Raw genomic sequence first — 19,266 nt, 5'->3', positions numbered from 1 at the left:
AAAATAATTACACACGTACAGGTACTTCTGTGTTGCTTGGCGACCAATTTGTTTAGCTACCTGCCAATGACTTTGTTGCTTGGTGGCAAAAGATAATCATGATAATCATTCTGAGTTTGTGTTTCCTCACCTGCCGGCTGTGTGTTCAGTGGTCTGTGTGTAACACTTTTTCAAATGTGCAGTGATTAGGGAAATTGTGGCCTGTTTTGTTTACACTGAATTGGGAAAATACAGTCAGTTTGCGCTCAAATTCTAGTAATATTAATATGATAGAAGTCACTACACCCGTGTGGAGCACATACAAATCACTAGCATGCCAGTTGTTTCAGGATGAATCAATTCACAGCAAAAGCTGTTCTTTTTACCTACAATTTGGATTGCTTCTTTTAGATGGCATTTTGGAGGTGAGCCACACAACGCCAGCTGTTGGTAAAATACTAGTAAAGTATTTTGGATAACTAATATTTTGAATACTGTAATAATGTTAATTAGATAAAAGTTTACTAGGTTCAGACCATGTACTGTATCATGACTCCACAGATTATTCCAGTACAGTTTGAAAAAAATACAAATACATTTGTTTTTGTTGAAATGCACGGTGTCTGTAGGACACGGACACACAGCGCATGAGCAGACAGTAGATTACATGCTTTTCATGCTGTAGACACACCTCATTAAGTCAATCAGATGAGACTGTAGCATCTCACAAAATACAGCTCTGACTCTTACAGCAGCTACGTAAGCCTTCATAATCAGCCATAAAATGTTTTATCACACCTCCTACATCAACAGACAAACACAGAGTATGACAACATACAGTAAATACAGCTCTGCATCTATATTGGGCTCACATTATTCCCTCAGCGGAGTGCTTTTCAAGGTACAACTATAAAATCCCACCATCTTCGCCTTACTGTAATTCCTAGGACATAAAAAAAAAAGAAATGGCACAACGTGTACATCTTCTATAGAGTGCAGTAAAAAGATGTAGAGAGAAGACAGGATTGGCTGAAATAGATGTTTACCTGTATCCTACATGCTATTGCGACGCTCTGCAAAGAAGACAGCATATTTAAAAGGATAATTTTCTTGCTCTTTGCAAATCAGTGTGACATAAAACTGTTTTGCACTATGGGAATCTGTACTCGCTGAACTATCTTTGACACTGCTCAGTCTTCTTTGTGTATATTCCACCTCTATTCTTTCTTCTTTCTCCCTCCCTTCCCCGGTCTAATTTGCGTCCTGGGCCTCTCTGTGTACCAATGACATGTAATGACAATGGCGTGAGCGCCGATCGATACTGGAGTGCTTTCGGGCTGGCCGAGCCAGGAGGGACGAAGGCCATCGTTGATAGCAGGGTGACAGGGACACTGTGGGGTTGTCTTGGGAAAAGGTGGGAGGAAGGTGGCTGGATGCCATTTCACTGATGAATCTATATATTTAACCTTATGGGTACTTCATGTTTATGTTGATGTGCACTGTATGTGACAGTCGCAGTGGCGTAAAGGTAGTTACGACGGTTACGATCACTAGTTACCAGTTATGAAGCACACACACACACACACACATCTTATCACATGATCAAATAGAGACTTGACATTGGACGATAAACATACACGTCGCATTAACTTTGTTATTGTCTATTTTACCCCCCACCACCACCACTTCCAAAAAATGACAGGTTTGACACCAATCTCTTGCTAATTTAAGTTCTTCTTTCAAAACAAGCATGTTTACAGGGTGGAAATCGGACCCCCCCTCCCCCACAGGCCTCAGTGCAACGGTACAGTCGATATTTACGCCCATGGACAGTTTGTTTTTTATTCCTGCTATGTATGGGTCCTAAGGCCTCATGAATCAAAGCATGCATGGAACGAGTTCTAAAAATGTGCCCATATGGACAAGAAAGTTGCTATTCATCAAACATGCGTACGCACACATTTACATAACGACCAAAGATAAATATCACCTGTTCCATATTAATGTGCTTGTGTACGTATGGGCTCAGTTACATAAAAAGACACTCCCAAAATGCCATATATTGTCAACCACATCCTTTTTCAAAGATCTAGAAAGGAAAGCTTCCTTTTCATTTTCTCAATTGATTGTTTAATCTATAAAACATAAGAAAACAGTGATTAAAAGCCCGTCAATATGTTAGAGCCCGAGGTGACGGCATCAAATGTCTTGCTTTGTCCAGCCAACCGTCCAAAGATATTTAGTTTACTGTTATGTAAGACCAAGAAAAACAACAGATTCTCACATTTGAGACCCTAGAATCGTCACTTTTCTGTCACTTTTCCTTGAAAAATGACTTAAACAACCAATTATCACAGACTTGCAGATTCATTTTCTGTTGATCGACTTATGGATGAATCCACTAACCATTGCAGCTCTGCTTCATTTCTTGTTACATAGTTATCGTAGTTGGACAGTGAGTGATGGAGAGAGCGCAACTGGTCAGGGTCTCCCGACTGTGTGCACAGGTAACCCACCTGTGCACACAGTCGTTGCTACCTTACAAATACGCCGCATAATCAATCAAACGTGTCTCATGTGTCATAGCTGAGAATGCTACCTTTGCCACAACACTAACTGAAATCCTGCTAAACCAAACTGTTTCATTTCCCACCTCCACAACTTAGAATGCGAATTTGCTTTATTTCCTACACTTTTTAAAACTGTTTTAGGGATCTCCGAAAGCCGTAGGTGTTCAGTGATGCACCACTTGAGGAACGGGATGAAATAGAGATGTTGAGGCCATTTTTATTTGCTCTTAATATATTTTACAAAATACACCAAAAAAATGCACAACATTGTGCATAAGCACGTTGGTGAATGAGGCCCTCGATTTGATTGAGTTGTGTTTGGTAAGGGTCATGCTGAAGTCCATGTACAGTAATAAAAGTAAATGTAATGCAACAATATCTAATGGTGCAACTGTGGGACAATAGTCTGAAAGAGGAGGGTCAGAAGAAAACCCGGACATGGGAATGCAAATTGAAGGTGGCATGGTGAATATGATTCGACGCTTGTAGAGGGCCGACCTCTGATGCCAATTACATTACCTCTAAAAACAGAGGGATTGTATGGAAGGGTGGAGATGGAGGAGGAGGGGGCTTTCACTCAAAGAAAAATAATTTATTTCATTGTGATATTAAAATCAATAGGCATCGATTGAAAGGTGGCTAAAGGTGAGCGTGTACACAATCTCTCAGCTGTGAGAGGCAGACTGTCTGAGAGGAGGAGAGACAGAGAAAGAGAGGGAAGACAACAAAAAAACAAGGGTTGGCCAGAGGAAGGAGTCACCTCATAGTTAACAAAGAGGGAACAGGAAAATAGAAGAGGGAAAGACCTAGAAAATGAAAGAAAGAGATGGAGAGAGAGAAAAGGAGAAAGAGGGAGCTCTTGCCCGGTGGAATCAATACAGAGAGGTGGAGCAGAGTACAATAGCCTCGGAGGAAAGGAGATTTAGTGGTGCAAGTCTAATACTCTGTCTCACACACACACACACACACACACACACACACACACATACATATACATTTACACACACACGCACACACACACACAAACGCACACACACTCGCCCCCTCTCTGAATCCTTTTTACTCTTGCTTTCGCCTGACATTTCCCTCTATATCCTTCCTCAATTTAATTTCTTTCTCTTTTTCTCTGGCTTGCTTGCTCATTCTGTATCCGCCCTCCACCCCTCGCCACCAATACCCCCCCCCCCCCCCCCACCCACACACACACACACACACACACACACAATGAGTACTTGTCTGTATGCAGAGGGATGCACAGCGAAGAGAAGACCTTCTGTCCACAGCGGTGCACCATAATAGCAGCATCTTCCATCAAAAACAGACAGCCAAGTAAGAATCAACACACATGCGAGCAGTGAGACGTGCATGGACGCAAGTGGGACAAAAAAAAAAGAAAACACACACACACACACACAAATAAGCCATATCTTGGAATAATGGCACGTTTATAGGACATTCTCTCCACTTTCACACACACACACACACACTGCAGAGTCAGAGCCACTTGGATGCAACAAAAGTATCATATGAACACTTTTAACACACACACCCCAAACAGCACACTCCAACGCTACTCCAGCTCTATCAGCACTTGAGACTAGTGAGGCTTCAATTAGTTCTTGATGAATGAGCCCATAAGATGCCGCTCTCTCATTTCCCTTGTTGCCAGATATCCCAGCAATCAGAGAGAAATGAATTCTTATTGTGGCGTGACTGAGGGGAAGATGACGGTGGTGGTGGTGGTGGTGGTGGTGGTGGTGGTGGGGGAGGGGGAGACACCAAAATAAATCAATCACTCTCTCCACTGAGGGTCTGAGTTCAGCTTAATCACACCAAACTTCACGAGTCTTCGCAATCTTCTAAAATCTATTTGATTAGCGCACACCACAGCAAACGCAAAAGCAAAATGTGCTATACAATTTCCGAAGGTACGTTTATTTTCCAGATATTTTAGATGTCTGCTCTTGCCCTTATTGTATTAAGTAGATAGGTGTACATTTAAAATGATGCTTCCAGCAAGTACAAAGCCAGAAAGAACCCACGCATGAGTCCTGTTACAATTAAATATTTTGTGTTTTGTGAATATTTATAATATGCCATTATGTTCTCATTTTACCCACAAAATACACATCTGTATAATCAGTCTAAGCATCATGTAGCTGTGTACCTATTAAGAGATGCAATGTGTTGCAGTGAAGGTTGGACTCACCATCATCAATGATGCTGACCACTACTCCATTACCGGTGATGTTGTTGATCCAAACTGGCATCACATTCAGGTCAAACCCACTGCTGTACTCGCCCTGTGCAAACTAAACAAAGACACACACACACACACACACATAACATTATTATCACAACTTGAAATGGACTACGGCAATGGGATGTTTATTGTTGAAAATAACCCAAAATGTGTCGCTCACTAGCAGTAAGTTTAAGACCACTGCCTGTAAAGCCAGCGGTTTGGCAGAGCACTGTCATAGGACATTCTTTGTTTTTGTTTTCATTTGCACTTGTTTGTACATTTTTTTGGTTCGTTAAAACTGAGGATATATTTATACATATCCGGTGGCACAATTTTGGTACTCCTTTTGGCATGTAATTGCACTTGTGTTTCTGTCTGCTTGTCCCTGTAGAGCACTCATCTGCATCATCCTGCTCTTCTTCTTTAGTGTGTGCCATGATTTTCTAATGTCTCCTTTTTTTCCATGTCTATCATTCGTGACCTGTCCTCTGCGGTTTCCTGCTCCTGCCTAACAGCTGACCCAGTCTCCTGCCTGAACCGGCTGCTCAGGCAGACATGTGTCCTCAGCATGAACACAAACGTAGCCAATATGAAGACAGAATATTGATAAGACATGTAGTAAATGATTCTGCTTTCTGCACTTAGAAATTATAGGAAAACTTTCCTTTCTCTTCAAAATGATCGAAAGTGTTTATATATATATCAGCTATGTTGATGACGACAGCACTTGTTGCAATTACATTTTTGCCGATAAAAGAGGCAATTGTAGAAATTTAGCAAAGCACCAGAAATGTATATTCACAGGTGTGATCTGAAAGGATCTTACAGGAGGTCTTAAGGTGTGTTCACACACCTGCAGAATCTGTACAGTGTATGCATAAATGGACATATTTAGTGCAGGTTTAACACGTTTATGTGAGACATCCTTGTGTATGACTGCACTTAAACACAGTACGTGTGTTCAGAGTGCCCATAAGGAGCCCAGAGAGTTCATGAGGAAGTCACAAAGACAGATATTTTATCCTTGCGCCTCAAACCACAAATCCACCCACCTTCAAACAAACACATGCACACAAATCTGCACACACATTCCACAGGAAAAAAGAGCCATTGTTGCAACTCCCATGAGCCTTGGTGGCCACAAAAATAACATTCACTTGAAAATACCATCATACAGATATAATCACACACTAACAGTGTACATACAACTTGAAATGGTCAGATATACAAACAAACTATACAATTAAAAACAACACAATAGAAGCACATACGCACAAATAATCACACACTCATAAAGGCAATGAACAAACTGTCTTATCAAAAATGTCAGCAGCTGCCCACAAACACACACACTACCAATTTGATATTCAAAATGAGTGTTTCAAGAGGAGAAAAAAAAACATCTCAGTAGGGCACAAGGTGTGTGTGTGTGTGTGTGTGTGTGTGTGTGTGTGTGTGTGTGTGTGTGTGTGTGTGTGTGTGTGTGTGTGTGTGTGTGTGTGTGTGTGTGTGTGTGTGTGTGTGTGTGTGTGTGTGTGTGTGTGTATGTGTGGGTGTGCATGCAGTTGCATACCTATCCAGCAGTGGACCTTGAAGTCATTACACGTTCACCAACAGTGGACCGATGAGCAGACTAGGGACATTTTGAAAGTCCACTGTTGGTCAAACTTTAAATCATGCTGAAATTGTGTCTAAGAGACTCTAGTACATTTATTTTAAATTGAGTAATCAAGGGACCGGCAAGTGTGTGAATGTTATTAAAGTCACCCTCAGCACTGCTCCCGCAGGCTGGAGCATGGATTGTAACGTTTCCCAAACACATCAAGTTTTCAGACTATAGGGATGCTTTTAACAGGCTACATACGTGAAGAAACCAATCTCTTTAAAAAAGACTTATTACGATCATTTTTTATTTTATTTTTTCCAGAAAATGAAGGGGTATAATACGAAGAATTAAAAAAAATGTAAAACAGAAAGAAAACAAAATAAGGTTAGAATAAAAACGGTCAGAGATTAAATCATTTATTTTCATTTAAATGAATCACTAAAAACACATCCAACATCAGCCTTTTACTGGTCCTTTAAAAATGTTAAACTCCCCTGACCAAGCACAGGATTTTTTTCAATGTTGCATTGTACTTGTGTCCTAAATCTATTTATATAGGAATGCAATCTGTTTGTTGAGGTATATTACAGAAAAAAAGGTGCACACTTGTACTGTGCAGAATGACGCAAGTCCCTATTTGTTGGTACATTGTGACAAAAGTTCCCTGGAGTGATTTTCATACTCCAGCATGCATTCAAAAAGAATGATTCTTACGAGGAAGTGATAACAATGCACTAATCTTTTTATTACAATTGTGTGATGTCTTGAACTGGCGCACATCTCTCCAGCATGTTTTGGGTCTACCCCGGGGCCTCTTACCAGTTGGACATGCCTGGAAAATCTCTAAAGAGAGGCATCCAAGAGGCATCCTAATCAGATGCCCAAACCATCTCAGCTGGCCACTTTCGTTGCAAAGGAGCACCGGCTCTACTCCGAGCTCCCTCTGGAAGTGTAAGCTCATCACCCTATTTATAAGGCTGAGCTCAGCCACACTACGAAGGAAATACATTTCGGTTTCTTGTATCCGCTATCTCATTCTTCTAGTAACTACCCAAAGCTCATGACCAAAGGTGAGGGTCGGAACGTAGATGAACTGGTAAATCAACAGCTTTGCTTTCTGGCTCAGCTGCCTCTTCATTACTGTGTTTGGTGCAACGCTCACATCAATGCTGATGCTGCACCAAACCGTCTATCCATCTCACTCTCCATTTTACCCTCACTCGTGAACAATACCTGGAGATACTTTAATTCCTTCGCTTGGGACAGTGACTTACTTTCCACATGACAATATTCCCAGTCCAGGTTCGCCGTTCTCCTCCCCTTTCCCTTTCTAAGTCGTCTTAATGGTTTGCGAGAACTTCCTAGAGGCCAGCCCAAAGTATTTATACATGGTCTACCCAAACTCCTGTTTGGTGCAGAAGCACAAACAGGAGTCAGAGACTTCCTCTCAGCAACTCACAGTCGCATAGAGGCGTCACTCCAGTTCCCTTGGGAAAACTCCAATACAGTGGCACTTAGTCGTGGATTTGTGTATCCTTACAACCGCCTGGCATCTCTCACGGTGGGCAATTCTGAAAAAGGGAGTCCAGCCCTACTCCAGGAGTCTGGTTCCAGAACCAGTTCTATGCATGGAGGTGAGCCCAAATATATCTATTCCCGACCAAGCCCTAAGTGTCAAGACCCAGCCACCAGACGCTGGCCAACAAGCTAATTGTATTTTTTAATGAGCGTAGGATAATATTGTGGGCAGCCAAATAACTAATGATTTATAGGTAGAAGATTAATTTATTCTTAGTCAAAGTGAGAATATGTGGGTCACAGGAAGACGTATAACTGTTGAAAAGATTATAATTGAATATATTTCTGAAAGGTAACTAGAGAGTCTTGATGATTCGAGTACCTATTTAATGTGTTCACCAAAGACAGTTTCAATGTAGGCTATGGAGGTTGCTCTTTTGATAGGTAGACATCGGCAGGGGTTGCAAGTCCCCTCTTTGCAATTTTCTCTAAAAAAGCATATTAGCATGTATATTATAAAAAAACAAAGCAATACTATTTATTGTTTTTTTAAATGACCAGAAAGGTGGTACACACTTTGTTGGTGTAGAACGATAGTCCACTGTTGGTAATTTAGAAAAGTATGTATGTGTGTGTGACTGTGAATGAGAGAGAGAGAAATTTATATTGCGAGAGAGCCTCTGTGTGTCCATGCGTATATTTGTGAATGTGCTTGGGGGGTTGCATCTAGGGAGCAGTGCTGCTTTGTAGTTTGTGAGAATAAAGCAGATGAATGGAGGCAGCTAGCAAGCTAATGTCCACCAGAGCACGAGGACCGACCCTGGACGCGCACAAACATGCACGCACACACACGCAAACAAATAAACACAGGGTACACAGATAGACATATGTGCCGAAAAACAAACGTACACCTTTGTGAACTTGGATATAAGCCCACAGTGAGGCATCTTGAACGCTGACTCACTTCACACACATACACTCACTGTCATGAAGTGAAAGCCAACAACACAAGCTTCACAGTTACACACACACACACACACACACACACAATCGTGAACAGAATTATAATCGTTCCCTGAAACACTGGAACACAACCAATCCTATCTCTCTGTACATCTACATATATATATACACACACACATGCTTAAACCAACATAAATATATGTATACAGAGAAAAAGTTCATGCAACACAAGAGAACAAAACACAAACACTTCCTATATATATGCAGAAGACACACATGCAGACAGAACAACAAAACAATCCCTCTGTCCTCTCTGCCTTTATCTTGGCTGCCCCTCAGCTTTAGCATACACACACACACACACACACACACACACACACACACACACACTCTCTCTCTCCTCTTTCTCTCACACACACACGTTCATAATCCACAGGAAGCATGTCCAGGATGGTGTATGGATTTTAGCAGCTTTGAACAAGCATCTTTGGACTCAGCCTAAGCAAGGATACAATGGAGTCCACTTGCCTTGTGTGTGCATGATTGTGTATACTGCTCACCTATGATGTACACACCAGCGTGTAGCAAACATACACACCACGCTAGCTAACACACACACACGTCTGGTCATGGCAGGCTACCAACCTTGAGCAGATTACTGACCCTCAATCAATATCCACATCCACCAGAGGCTGATAAAACACAACAGAACGATAGCAGGGGAGGAAGGGGGGAGAGAGAGAGAGAGAGAGAGAGAGAGAGAGAGAGAGAGAGAGAGAGAGAGAGAGAGACTCAACTTTAGAAATTATTATTTTTCTTGATTATTGAGTTAACGATTATTTTGTTCCATTGTTCAATTAAGTAATCAAGTGATATAGTTAGGGTTGTCTTTATTGCATAACCCCATTTGGTGTCTTTTGAAAATGTCCATGGATCATACTCTGATCCATAAACAATCTTGTCAATAAAGTTTCATAATTGAGAGATTTCAGAATCGAGTATGTGCGACAAAGTTGTGTCAGATTTTCAGATTTTTCGTTCAACATCCCTCCTTCCTCCATCTATGTCTCTATACTCTCCGCCCCCATCCCGGCTCTCACCCCACCATCATGCCCAGAGAGCTGAGATGTCAATCAATCTGTTGCCCGTTGCCGTGGCGAATCTCTGACCCCGCCTCTCCTCCTCCTGGCTCTGTCAGATTACTCCCTCGCATGTCAGTCAAGAATATCCGCCGTGTTGATTGGCCGAGCCCTCATGCCCTGCTATTGGCAGTGTGCGTGAGTGTATGTTGGGATACTTGGCAATATCATACCATAAAATCTATTATTGAAGTTGACAAAGCTTTTGTGTGAACCGAACACAGTGGTACAATTATGTAATAAATCTTGTAAACAAAAACAAGAAAAATACAACATTTCTATAAGATGTCTGATTACATGCTTCAAACAAGCATTGAGAAAGACAAGGTCAGCCAACTATTGTAAAGATGGACAGCGGTTGATCTCTTAGCACTCTTATTAGTAGGGCTGGGCATAAAACGTCAATATTTTGCTGGTACCAACCCAAATGTGTCCAGGAGAGAACCTAAAGATGTTAAGTCCCAAAAGCCAGGGTGATTCATTGGTCTAGTTCCATTGTTGTGTATCATGAAAAGGGGTTTAATAGAAAAAACAACAACAATGTATCAGGTAGCGTATCGGCGCAAGTGTGGTATACATAAAAAAAATGCCCAGTCTACATTGATTTGCTGGATTTGAACAGAATTATGATTTATCTAAACAATCTTCGGGATAAGTCTACTGTTTACATCCACAAAATGAGTAATCATCTGAGAAAGATATCCTTCAGAGCATTGGTAGAGACTGCACAGAAGAGACAAAGAAAGAAGGAGGGAGTGGTACATCTTCTCAGTCGAACAACTTTGACCTCATTTGTGCATAGAGAATATGGATAATACAAAAAAAAGCCTGTAAATGCAGCTGCTGAATATTTTGTGCAGCAATTTTACTATAACAAATAATGTTTTCATACCAAAACATACTGGTTTTGTACTGCTGTTGTTCTGCACAGACACATTTTGGCCAAACCACATGAACAAGGTTCTGCTGAAGGGATGAGCTTGTCTTGTTTCAGCGCAGTTTGTGTGTCAGTGTTGCGCCGAGCCTCATCAATCCCCGACATCTGTCTCAGTTCAACATGGACAACCCCATTCACCTCCTCTCTCTCTCTCTCTCTCTCTCTCTCTCTCTCTCTCTCTCTCTCTTTCTCTCTCTCTCCCTCTCCCTCTCTCTCCCCCCTCTTTTTCCTTTCCTCCATAATCTGCGTACCTCCCTCTCTCTTCAGTCTCTCGCTCCAGTCACACATGAAAGCCTGCCTGACTTATGCCTGTCAAAGGAACATCCTTCACCATGAGGACAAGAGCTGAGAGGAGAGAGAGAGAGGAGGCTCCCGGATAACACCAATGAACACAAAAACACACAAATACACACACACACACACATAATAACACCCACCAGTTCCCACTGCATGGACCAGAGCGGGTCATTGAAGGTGAGGGACTGGTCACTCTTTCTCTCCTCAGGCTGCCTGTCAGATGCAGACTCTCTCCTCTGGGAACCTGCAAGCACACAGACCCATCATGTGTGTGTGTGTGTGTGTATTATTTTCTTGTTTTGAACTCTGACTTCAGGAAGTCCCTGGTCTCCAACCAATGGTGAAAGGCCTCCCAGATTCCCCTTCTCTCCAGTGAGGTGGAATACTGTCGGAGGATTACCATATCATTAGCATATCATTAACATGTCATTACTGCCGCACAGCTTGGCTCGCTGTCTGTTGATGTGCTATCAGCTCATCAAGGCCTGCACCTTCCTCTCCATACACTACATGCACATTCATTGCCACTCTCTCTCGCTTTCTTCACATTCTCACCCCGGCACAGCCCTCCATCTCGCTGCCATTCACCCTGTCTCTCACACACATGATGGATATGAATCAGCTTGTTTCATAATATACTGGTTGTAGGAGCCAAATGTGGTGTTATTCTCCGGGTATACATTGGGTGGCGCTATATTATTGTCCTGTGCTCTGGCTATATATTTTGGTAACTCACTGGTGTTGGCAGGTGTTTGACCCCGGAAGGGCAAACGGTTTTTGACTAATGTTAAAGAAGCCCAGTCTTGTTCTGTAGGCCACTGAGGTGTCGTTCCCTCTGGAATGACCTGGCTGACGCGCTAGCGTGGGGCGTCTAGATTACCTTTGAGGTACATATTCACCGACCAGTTTGTTTGATGAAAGCTTGTTTATTTTCCTTTTGTTTCCACCGACATAAAACACATAAAACACACTGGTTCGGGAAACCGTAACGCATAAAGCGGTCAAAAACCGTTTGCCCTTCCGGGGTCAAACACCTGCCAACACCAGTGAGTTACCAAAATATATAGCCAGAGCACAGGACAATAATATAGCGCCACCCAATGTATACCCGGAGAATAACACCACATTTGGCTCCTACACTGGTTATATATACTAGTTGGTAATGGGAATCCCAGATTTCGTAAATGTCTGCAATACAACATTGCACACAAACATGCATGAATATATTTAAATGATTAGTATTAATTAGGGGTGAAATGGAACATGTATTGATCCATTTCATTCGGTTTGCAACTGTCTGCGGTTCATGACTCAGGAATCAAGTAATTGCTTTCACATTAGCCTTCTACACTTTAATTAGGTCTCTAGGTCTTAGCATGTTTACAACGTAAATTCTATGCATGAGTCCCCAGATGTATAACTCATATACAGAGTGATGTCAGTATGGCTGATACAAATCTCCGATATCTTTTAGATCCATTGAACCTCATGCAAGAACACTTTTGTATTCTCATATAAACTTTCTCTTACTTTTTTTCGTACGATGGGCTAGTGCAAGCGTGCCACGTAAGATTCAGCAAAAGCTCCTCGCTCCAGATAAGTGTGTGCAAATGACCAGCGTAAACATGATGAACGGCCCCTGTGAGTAAATGAGCCTGCGTTCAAGAGGATTGTGAATAAACATAATTAACGCCCCAGTAATACCATATAAGGCTACGCGTCCTGCCCTATATTTAAGTCCTGCTTTCGGAGATCCTTAAAGGAAAGTCTATAATTTTTTAACAGCATCAGCAGCAGAATTCAGGGACCTGCTGTTAATGCTGTGTCACCTGAGGGCCGTACTGTCGCTGAAACAAAGAAGAAATGGTTCCATAAGAATAATGTCTGCAACAGGAGCTGTTAGAGCTGTTTAGCAGTTGATATGTTCATACTGATATTGTAGATATTGTTTGTTATACAATAGAATCGATAGCCGATTTAAATTAATTTTGATATTGTTAGGTTTATTAAATGCATTTAGAATTATATTGGCCGATAATTCAATTTGCAGAGTCAAACAGGATAACAAATACTATTATGAAGTTTAGTTTATATGGAGATTTTAAACTCAAAATTGCTTGAAAGTAATCAAATAAGCATTCCATTCCTGGAAAAATGTTGACTAAGAGAACAGCAGATAATTGCACATAACTTAAGACAGGTTTGGACAACTCGTCAATTGTTTTTGTACTAAGAGAAAATTCTAAATATGGGAAGATTGGTGAATTCCGCAACCAATTTGTTCGTACAAGTGGTTCTTTCATGAGGCCCATTGGCGCACTATGGTTTGCAGTAAGGTACAGCAACAAGTGGAGAAGGTGGAGAAGAACAAACATTGTGCCGACATTGTTTAAAAACGACCTGGGTATGTCTCTGGACACACAAACAATCAAACGTGCTAAACCATCTGGGACGACATCATCTGAGTGAATATATTGTCTGCTTGCTGCTGTAGGTCTAATGTCGGAGTCTTCACTGGTCCAAAATGTTGTTTTAGTTAACAATCGGCCGCAGTCAAAAAGAGCATCAATATGAGAATTATGTCCTGTCGAATGTTAAGTCATAGAAACCATTTCCAAAAATGGCAAAGATTGGTATTTAAAATGATCTATTTCGGCCACAACAAGCCAATCGATCCTTTCTATATTTGCCTCTCCTGTGTTTTGTCCACCTTGGCCTGCTAATGTTTCAGCGTCGCTCCTTGATGACAGCCTACAGTGTGAGTGCAACCAAAGCTCTCATTAGTTGACGTTAATTGCATGAGTGACTTGATGGCAGAACAAAATAAGACGTGTCTGTTGTTGGGTCTGTAGTCCGCCAAAGATCTTTTGTCAGGGGAAAAACTCCACTCTGGAACACCACTGTACAAGAGGTACAGGAGTGTCTGTTTCTGTCATTCCGACAACTCCAACAGAGTGAGACCTCTTCCCAGCAGCTGATCGCTTCACGTCTCATTATTCCGGTTAAACTTTCAATCATAAATTTATAACTGAAGCCCATCAACTTAATAGTTTAGAATCTTGACCTTCAGTATTCATGAAAAATAAAGTCAGGAGGCTACATCTGTGTACGTACATCAATGTGTTAGCTATATATTTAATCAATATAAGTACTCGATCAGACTGCGTATCAGCAGATACCATATATTAAAAGGACTTGAATCTGGATTGGGGCCAAAAAACTTGACTCTCATTAACATATACACATACACATATACAAACTGTAAACTTAGTGTGCGATAGAAAAGAATGCAGTGTTTTAACATTATTCCGAGACAGCTAACAAAGGAAACAGGATGTTACGTTTTAAAGTAAAACATCAAACTGCCACAAAGGCAGGGATGAGCCTGTTTAGAATGTACACTATTGACAGTAATGTGATCGTGAGACATTAGTACAATGACTCATTGGCACAGGTGTAGCATTACCTGAGCACCAGGGACTTGTCGGTAACACTACAGTATATACCTGCTCAAATGTGTAAAGTGTGCATCTATAGGTTTATTTATGGACATTTAAATGGATAGTTGAGAATTTGTATTCAGTTAGTTAGTTAGTTAATCGCACTTTTATCAATTTACCCTGTCAGACTAACTTAACAAACAATTAGAAATAGAAGCAACCAAAAGCATTCTTTATACGACACCACCAAGAGTTGTGGTACGACAACATGTAACCCCACACATCCAGACACAACAGAACATAATAAGATGGACTGATGAGAGAGGAAAATGAGCCTCTTTTTCCAGTACAAGGTATGGGAGCCTATAATAATAATAACAATAATAATAATAATGCAAAGTAACTCTTCCTTTGTAAATCCTACCAAGTATACAGCAATAACATGATAATAGTATAATTGCTCGTACTAGCTGTTAGCTGGTAAGAACTTGAATATTGCAGATTTTTCAAAGCAGCTAAAACAGCAGAATTTCTCAACAGCTCTTCTGGTTTCACCTCCACTCTGTTTCTAACACTTTTATATTAACAGTTTGTGATGTTACACTTGGCTGTAGATATCCAGATCCTGTGAAAAGCAAAGTGTATTTACTACAAGTAACACAAATCAGTGAACACATGAGAATTTATTCACTTGATCTTCATTTTTGACACATAATGTTCTTTCTCACTTGTCTCACTGAGGAAATGGAATGGATGATGTCATAACCCTAACACATGCAAAGCAATATTTTAATTTGCTGACGTTGATGTCAATTGTACTTTTTGTAGAAATAAAACTGAAAAACAAACTCTTCTATTTTACAGCTACAACTTTACTGCAAGATTTTGGTCAGACTATAGTTGTCTCTTTCAACACAAAAAACATAATTTGTAGCATATTAAATATATATTAATATATTTTAAATATTTTTTGTAAAAGAACACTTGTGTTTACTCTTCCTTTACACAATTGTACTCTCTATAGTTACATCAAAACCAAAAAAGTGTATACACAATTAAATGTTAGTTACATTTTTGAAGTCACTTGCCATTAATACGCAGTTTTACTCGATTGCATTTCATTTATTTAATTTTTTGTCCTATTTATTCTACATGTCCTTTAGTAGGATATGATTCTACTTCTATTTACAGTTTTTAACACTTTGGCGTATGATGAAATGTAAATTTGTTTTTGATTAATGAATTCTTTTTGAAATTGTTGTGAAATTGTTTCATTATGTTGCCAGGCCACTGTCAATCAAATAATGTGAAAGCACACCCACACAGTCCAGGTGTAGCACATTTCTGAGCCTTAACTTTGTCATTTATGAATAATTAATGTTAGAGAGAAATACTTTGGATTTGATACCAATTTTTCATTTTAATCAACTGGAGGTCAGCAAACGCATTACTTAAAGCTGGTGGAAAAAAAAACTTACTGTGAGTGGTTCTGAGGTCCAGTCCTGTCAAAGGAACCCGCTTGTCTCTATAATGAGTGTGCTGCCTCTCCACCTGCTGAACCTGGAAATCACAGCACAGAAATGCATTACTTCGAGAGAAATATGAAATAAGGCTGACTTTGGTCAGTCACTATAATATTAAGACATTTAACTTTCAGTTTGTTGCATCCACCTCCCTTGGGTATAGGTTTAGTGTCCACACCTGGGCTTATGCTCAGGTACTACAGCTCTAACAATCTTCAGCCATCTGTGAAGTCTTATTTCGGCTTCACGTGGATTCGTGAGGATTAAAAGCAAAACAGTGAGAAGCGCAGAGCAAGTGACACATATCTGTTCTATTCGGTTTCATTCTACTCCAGAAGAGAGGGAGAATCCATAGCACGGGGAGAGTTGGCTATCTTTATGGAGGAGAGGGAAAGGTTTCCTCTTCATTAGTTCAAAGAGTACTCGCTCGCTCTGTCCTTTGCGGTCCCATTGTCCTGGGTTAAAAGCAACGAAAACACCCCTGCCTCACCTACACCTCTGTCCTCTAGAACGCACAGACACACACGCACACACACACACTATTCCTTTCATAGGCCGCTGCTTGCAGCTTTGATCTGATAAGAGGCTGGTCCTTGTGAAGGTGGGCGCACTAAATCAAACAGCGGATCACGGACACACGCACACAAAACGCACACATATCAGTGTCAGCCCACTATTGTCCTCTTACACTTAAATCAGAGTGGAAGAGGTTGAAAATAAATACTACTGAGAGGCGGCTGCAGTCTTTTATGTCCTAAAAGCCTGCTTGCTTTATTCCCCCTTCATGTTCTTCAATTAGACTCAATTAACAAGAGCTGGTCTAAACTATCCAAGGAAGACGAGAGTAGGGGAGGGGGGAGGGGGGGGGGAGGGGTTTGGGCTGAGAGCGCTACATGTGGGATATTAAACACAGAAAGTGGATGTGATGTGTACAGTTCTGCAAATGTAATCATATTTGTGTTTACATTAGGTTTATTGATTCAAGATGAAATTAAACTAAAAAAATAATAATAATGCGCTCAGCGTCATATTTTCATATTTGGATGACATAGTGTACACATTTTAGGTGATGCCTAATTAACAAGAGGAACGAGATCTTTCTTTTTCGATTGGTAAAAGAAATTGGAAGCTTGACATCAAAATGCGTGCAGATTCAAATAGGAACAAGTTCCTGGTTCAGTGTCAAGTGCACAATAATGCCTCTAGCACGCTGGATATTACAGGTGTGTTGCTTTAGCAAAGCTATTCTTCAAATGTCACAACAGAAATAGAAGGTTAGACTATGGACTGACAAATCACAGTTTAAACCTATTCAAACTAAGCACTCAGTAGACTGCAGAGGGCTAAAAGATAAAAGTCTACCCAAAATATCACGAGCCTACATGCAATGATCGAGGGTTTTTTTCTGGACAGGAAAACAAAATCAAAATTGAAGGGTATTTGGGGGAATAAATGGCCAAAACGATTTAAAATGTAAATAATAAATATTGTGTCAGAATTAAACTGTTTTTATCTCTGTTCAAAAAGTAATCCTTTAAGGAAAGAAGTACAGAACTTTTTATATACGCCGTAGCACCACACAGAACAAACTAAAACGCGTACAGCAAAAACGTAGAATCAACTTAATATCTGCACATAGAATACATTCAGTAAATGTCGTAATACTCAAACTGTTTACATCACTAGCAGAAGTGACATCATCCAACCAGTACAGCTCAGTGAGACCTTCTCATTGACATACAATGTCCAGTTTAAATGCACATAAGCTTTTTGAAAAATGATACAATTATGTCATTCGTTAACTGTTTCACCCAGACGCTAGTGCATTCCAGACTTGTAGTCTGCAGTGCTTTGTTTATCATGTCATTTTGTCTGCAAAAATGCATCATTGTAGCTATTAAGCCGACCCTAATATAATTTCTTTGTTTTCCCACAATGTATACTGCCCAGAAACTGTTCGGAAAACACTCCTTCTTTCTATAAAAAACATAAATTGCACAATGCAACATATTAAACTGCATTTGTTTGTAATTTATAGACAACAAAACTAAGACACGCAGATTATAAGGATGTGACTGCCTATGTGTGTGTGTGTATGTGTGTGTGTGTGTGTGCGCTCGCGCCACAACTACCTTGTAAAACCCCTCCAGCCCCTCCTCTGGAGGAGCAGCCAGGACACGGTGATCAATACACATGATAGGGAGCTAATCGCTCTCTGTCAAACCAGGCCCTGCCAGCTACTAATGGCACACACTCACTGGGGAATGTCTGTGTGTAGGTGTGTGTAGGTGTGTGTGTGTGTGTGTGTGTGTGTGTGTGTGTGCGTGTGTGTAGGCGTGGGCCTTAATGGCAGATTGAGACTCTTTAGGGAGTGTTGCTCAAGGTTAGACTCGGGGGACGAGGGGCAATTGACCACACTGTCTGTGACACTGACCCCTCCACTGTCAGCGCATTCATCATCTAGCTGTGACATATAGGCGGCGCACACACACACACACACACACACACACACATACAGATACACACACACACACACACACACACATACAGATACACACAGAGATAAAGTACAGATAAAACCACACACACTCAAACACAATGACATCACCAAACAGAAAAGCACATTCTACAAACAGAACTTCTTTCAATGGCTGCCCAACACATACAAAGTAAACCGGTGCAACTTCAGCATCAAATGCAAAAGAAGCTGACATTTCTCCTTTCAAAATAAAAGCTTGACTGAAAGAACAAGGTTTGCAATCAGTGAAATACAGACAAAGGTAGGACTATAAAAAAATAAATAAACTTGATTAGGAAAAAAATGTTTTCCAGCAGCGAGGAAGAAAAGAGCTGTGGAACATGATTGAACGGCTGAGGTAGAACTGACAGAGGCACAATGTGAATGTGTGGAGGTGGAGGAGAAGAAAGACAGTAAGATGGAGGGAGAAAAAGTGTGTGTGTGTGTGTGTTCACAGATATAGCTCTATAGAACAGAATTGATTGATTGAGGAAGGTGGAGAGGAAACACAGAGAAAGGTGTGAGTCTAGA

General features: G+C 40.8%; 1 protein-coding gene across 1 annotated transcript in view; it reads right to left on the bottom strand.

The window, feature by feature from the left end:
• Positions 1 to 19,266, bottom strand: part of LOC306700391 (proprotein convertase subtilisin/kexin type 4-like) — a gene marked incomplete at both ends in the record, with an annotated part of 155,249 nt that overhangs the window by 113,863 nt on the left and 22,120 nt on the right. The window contains 3 exons of the mRNA XM_079165400.1: positions 4,759 to 4,861; positions 11,395 to 11,498; positions 16,173 to 16,254. Coding sequence (XP_079021526.1) covers positions 4,759 to 4,861; positions 11,395 to 11,498; positions 16,173 to 16,254 — 289 coding nt within the window. The remainder of the gene's footprint in view (positions 1 to 4,758; positions 4,862 to 11,394; positions 11,499 to 16,172; positions 16,255 to 19,266) is intronic.

Source organism: Pholis gunnellus (assembly GCF_910591455.1).
Source record: "Pholis gunnellus genome assembly, chromosome: 8".
NCBI classification, from domain to species: Eukaryota; Metazoa; Chordata; class Actinopteri; order Perciformes; family Pholidae; genus Pholis; species Pholis gunnellus.
This window is presented reverse-complemented; position numbering and strand designations above follow the sequence as displayed.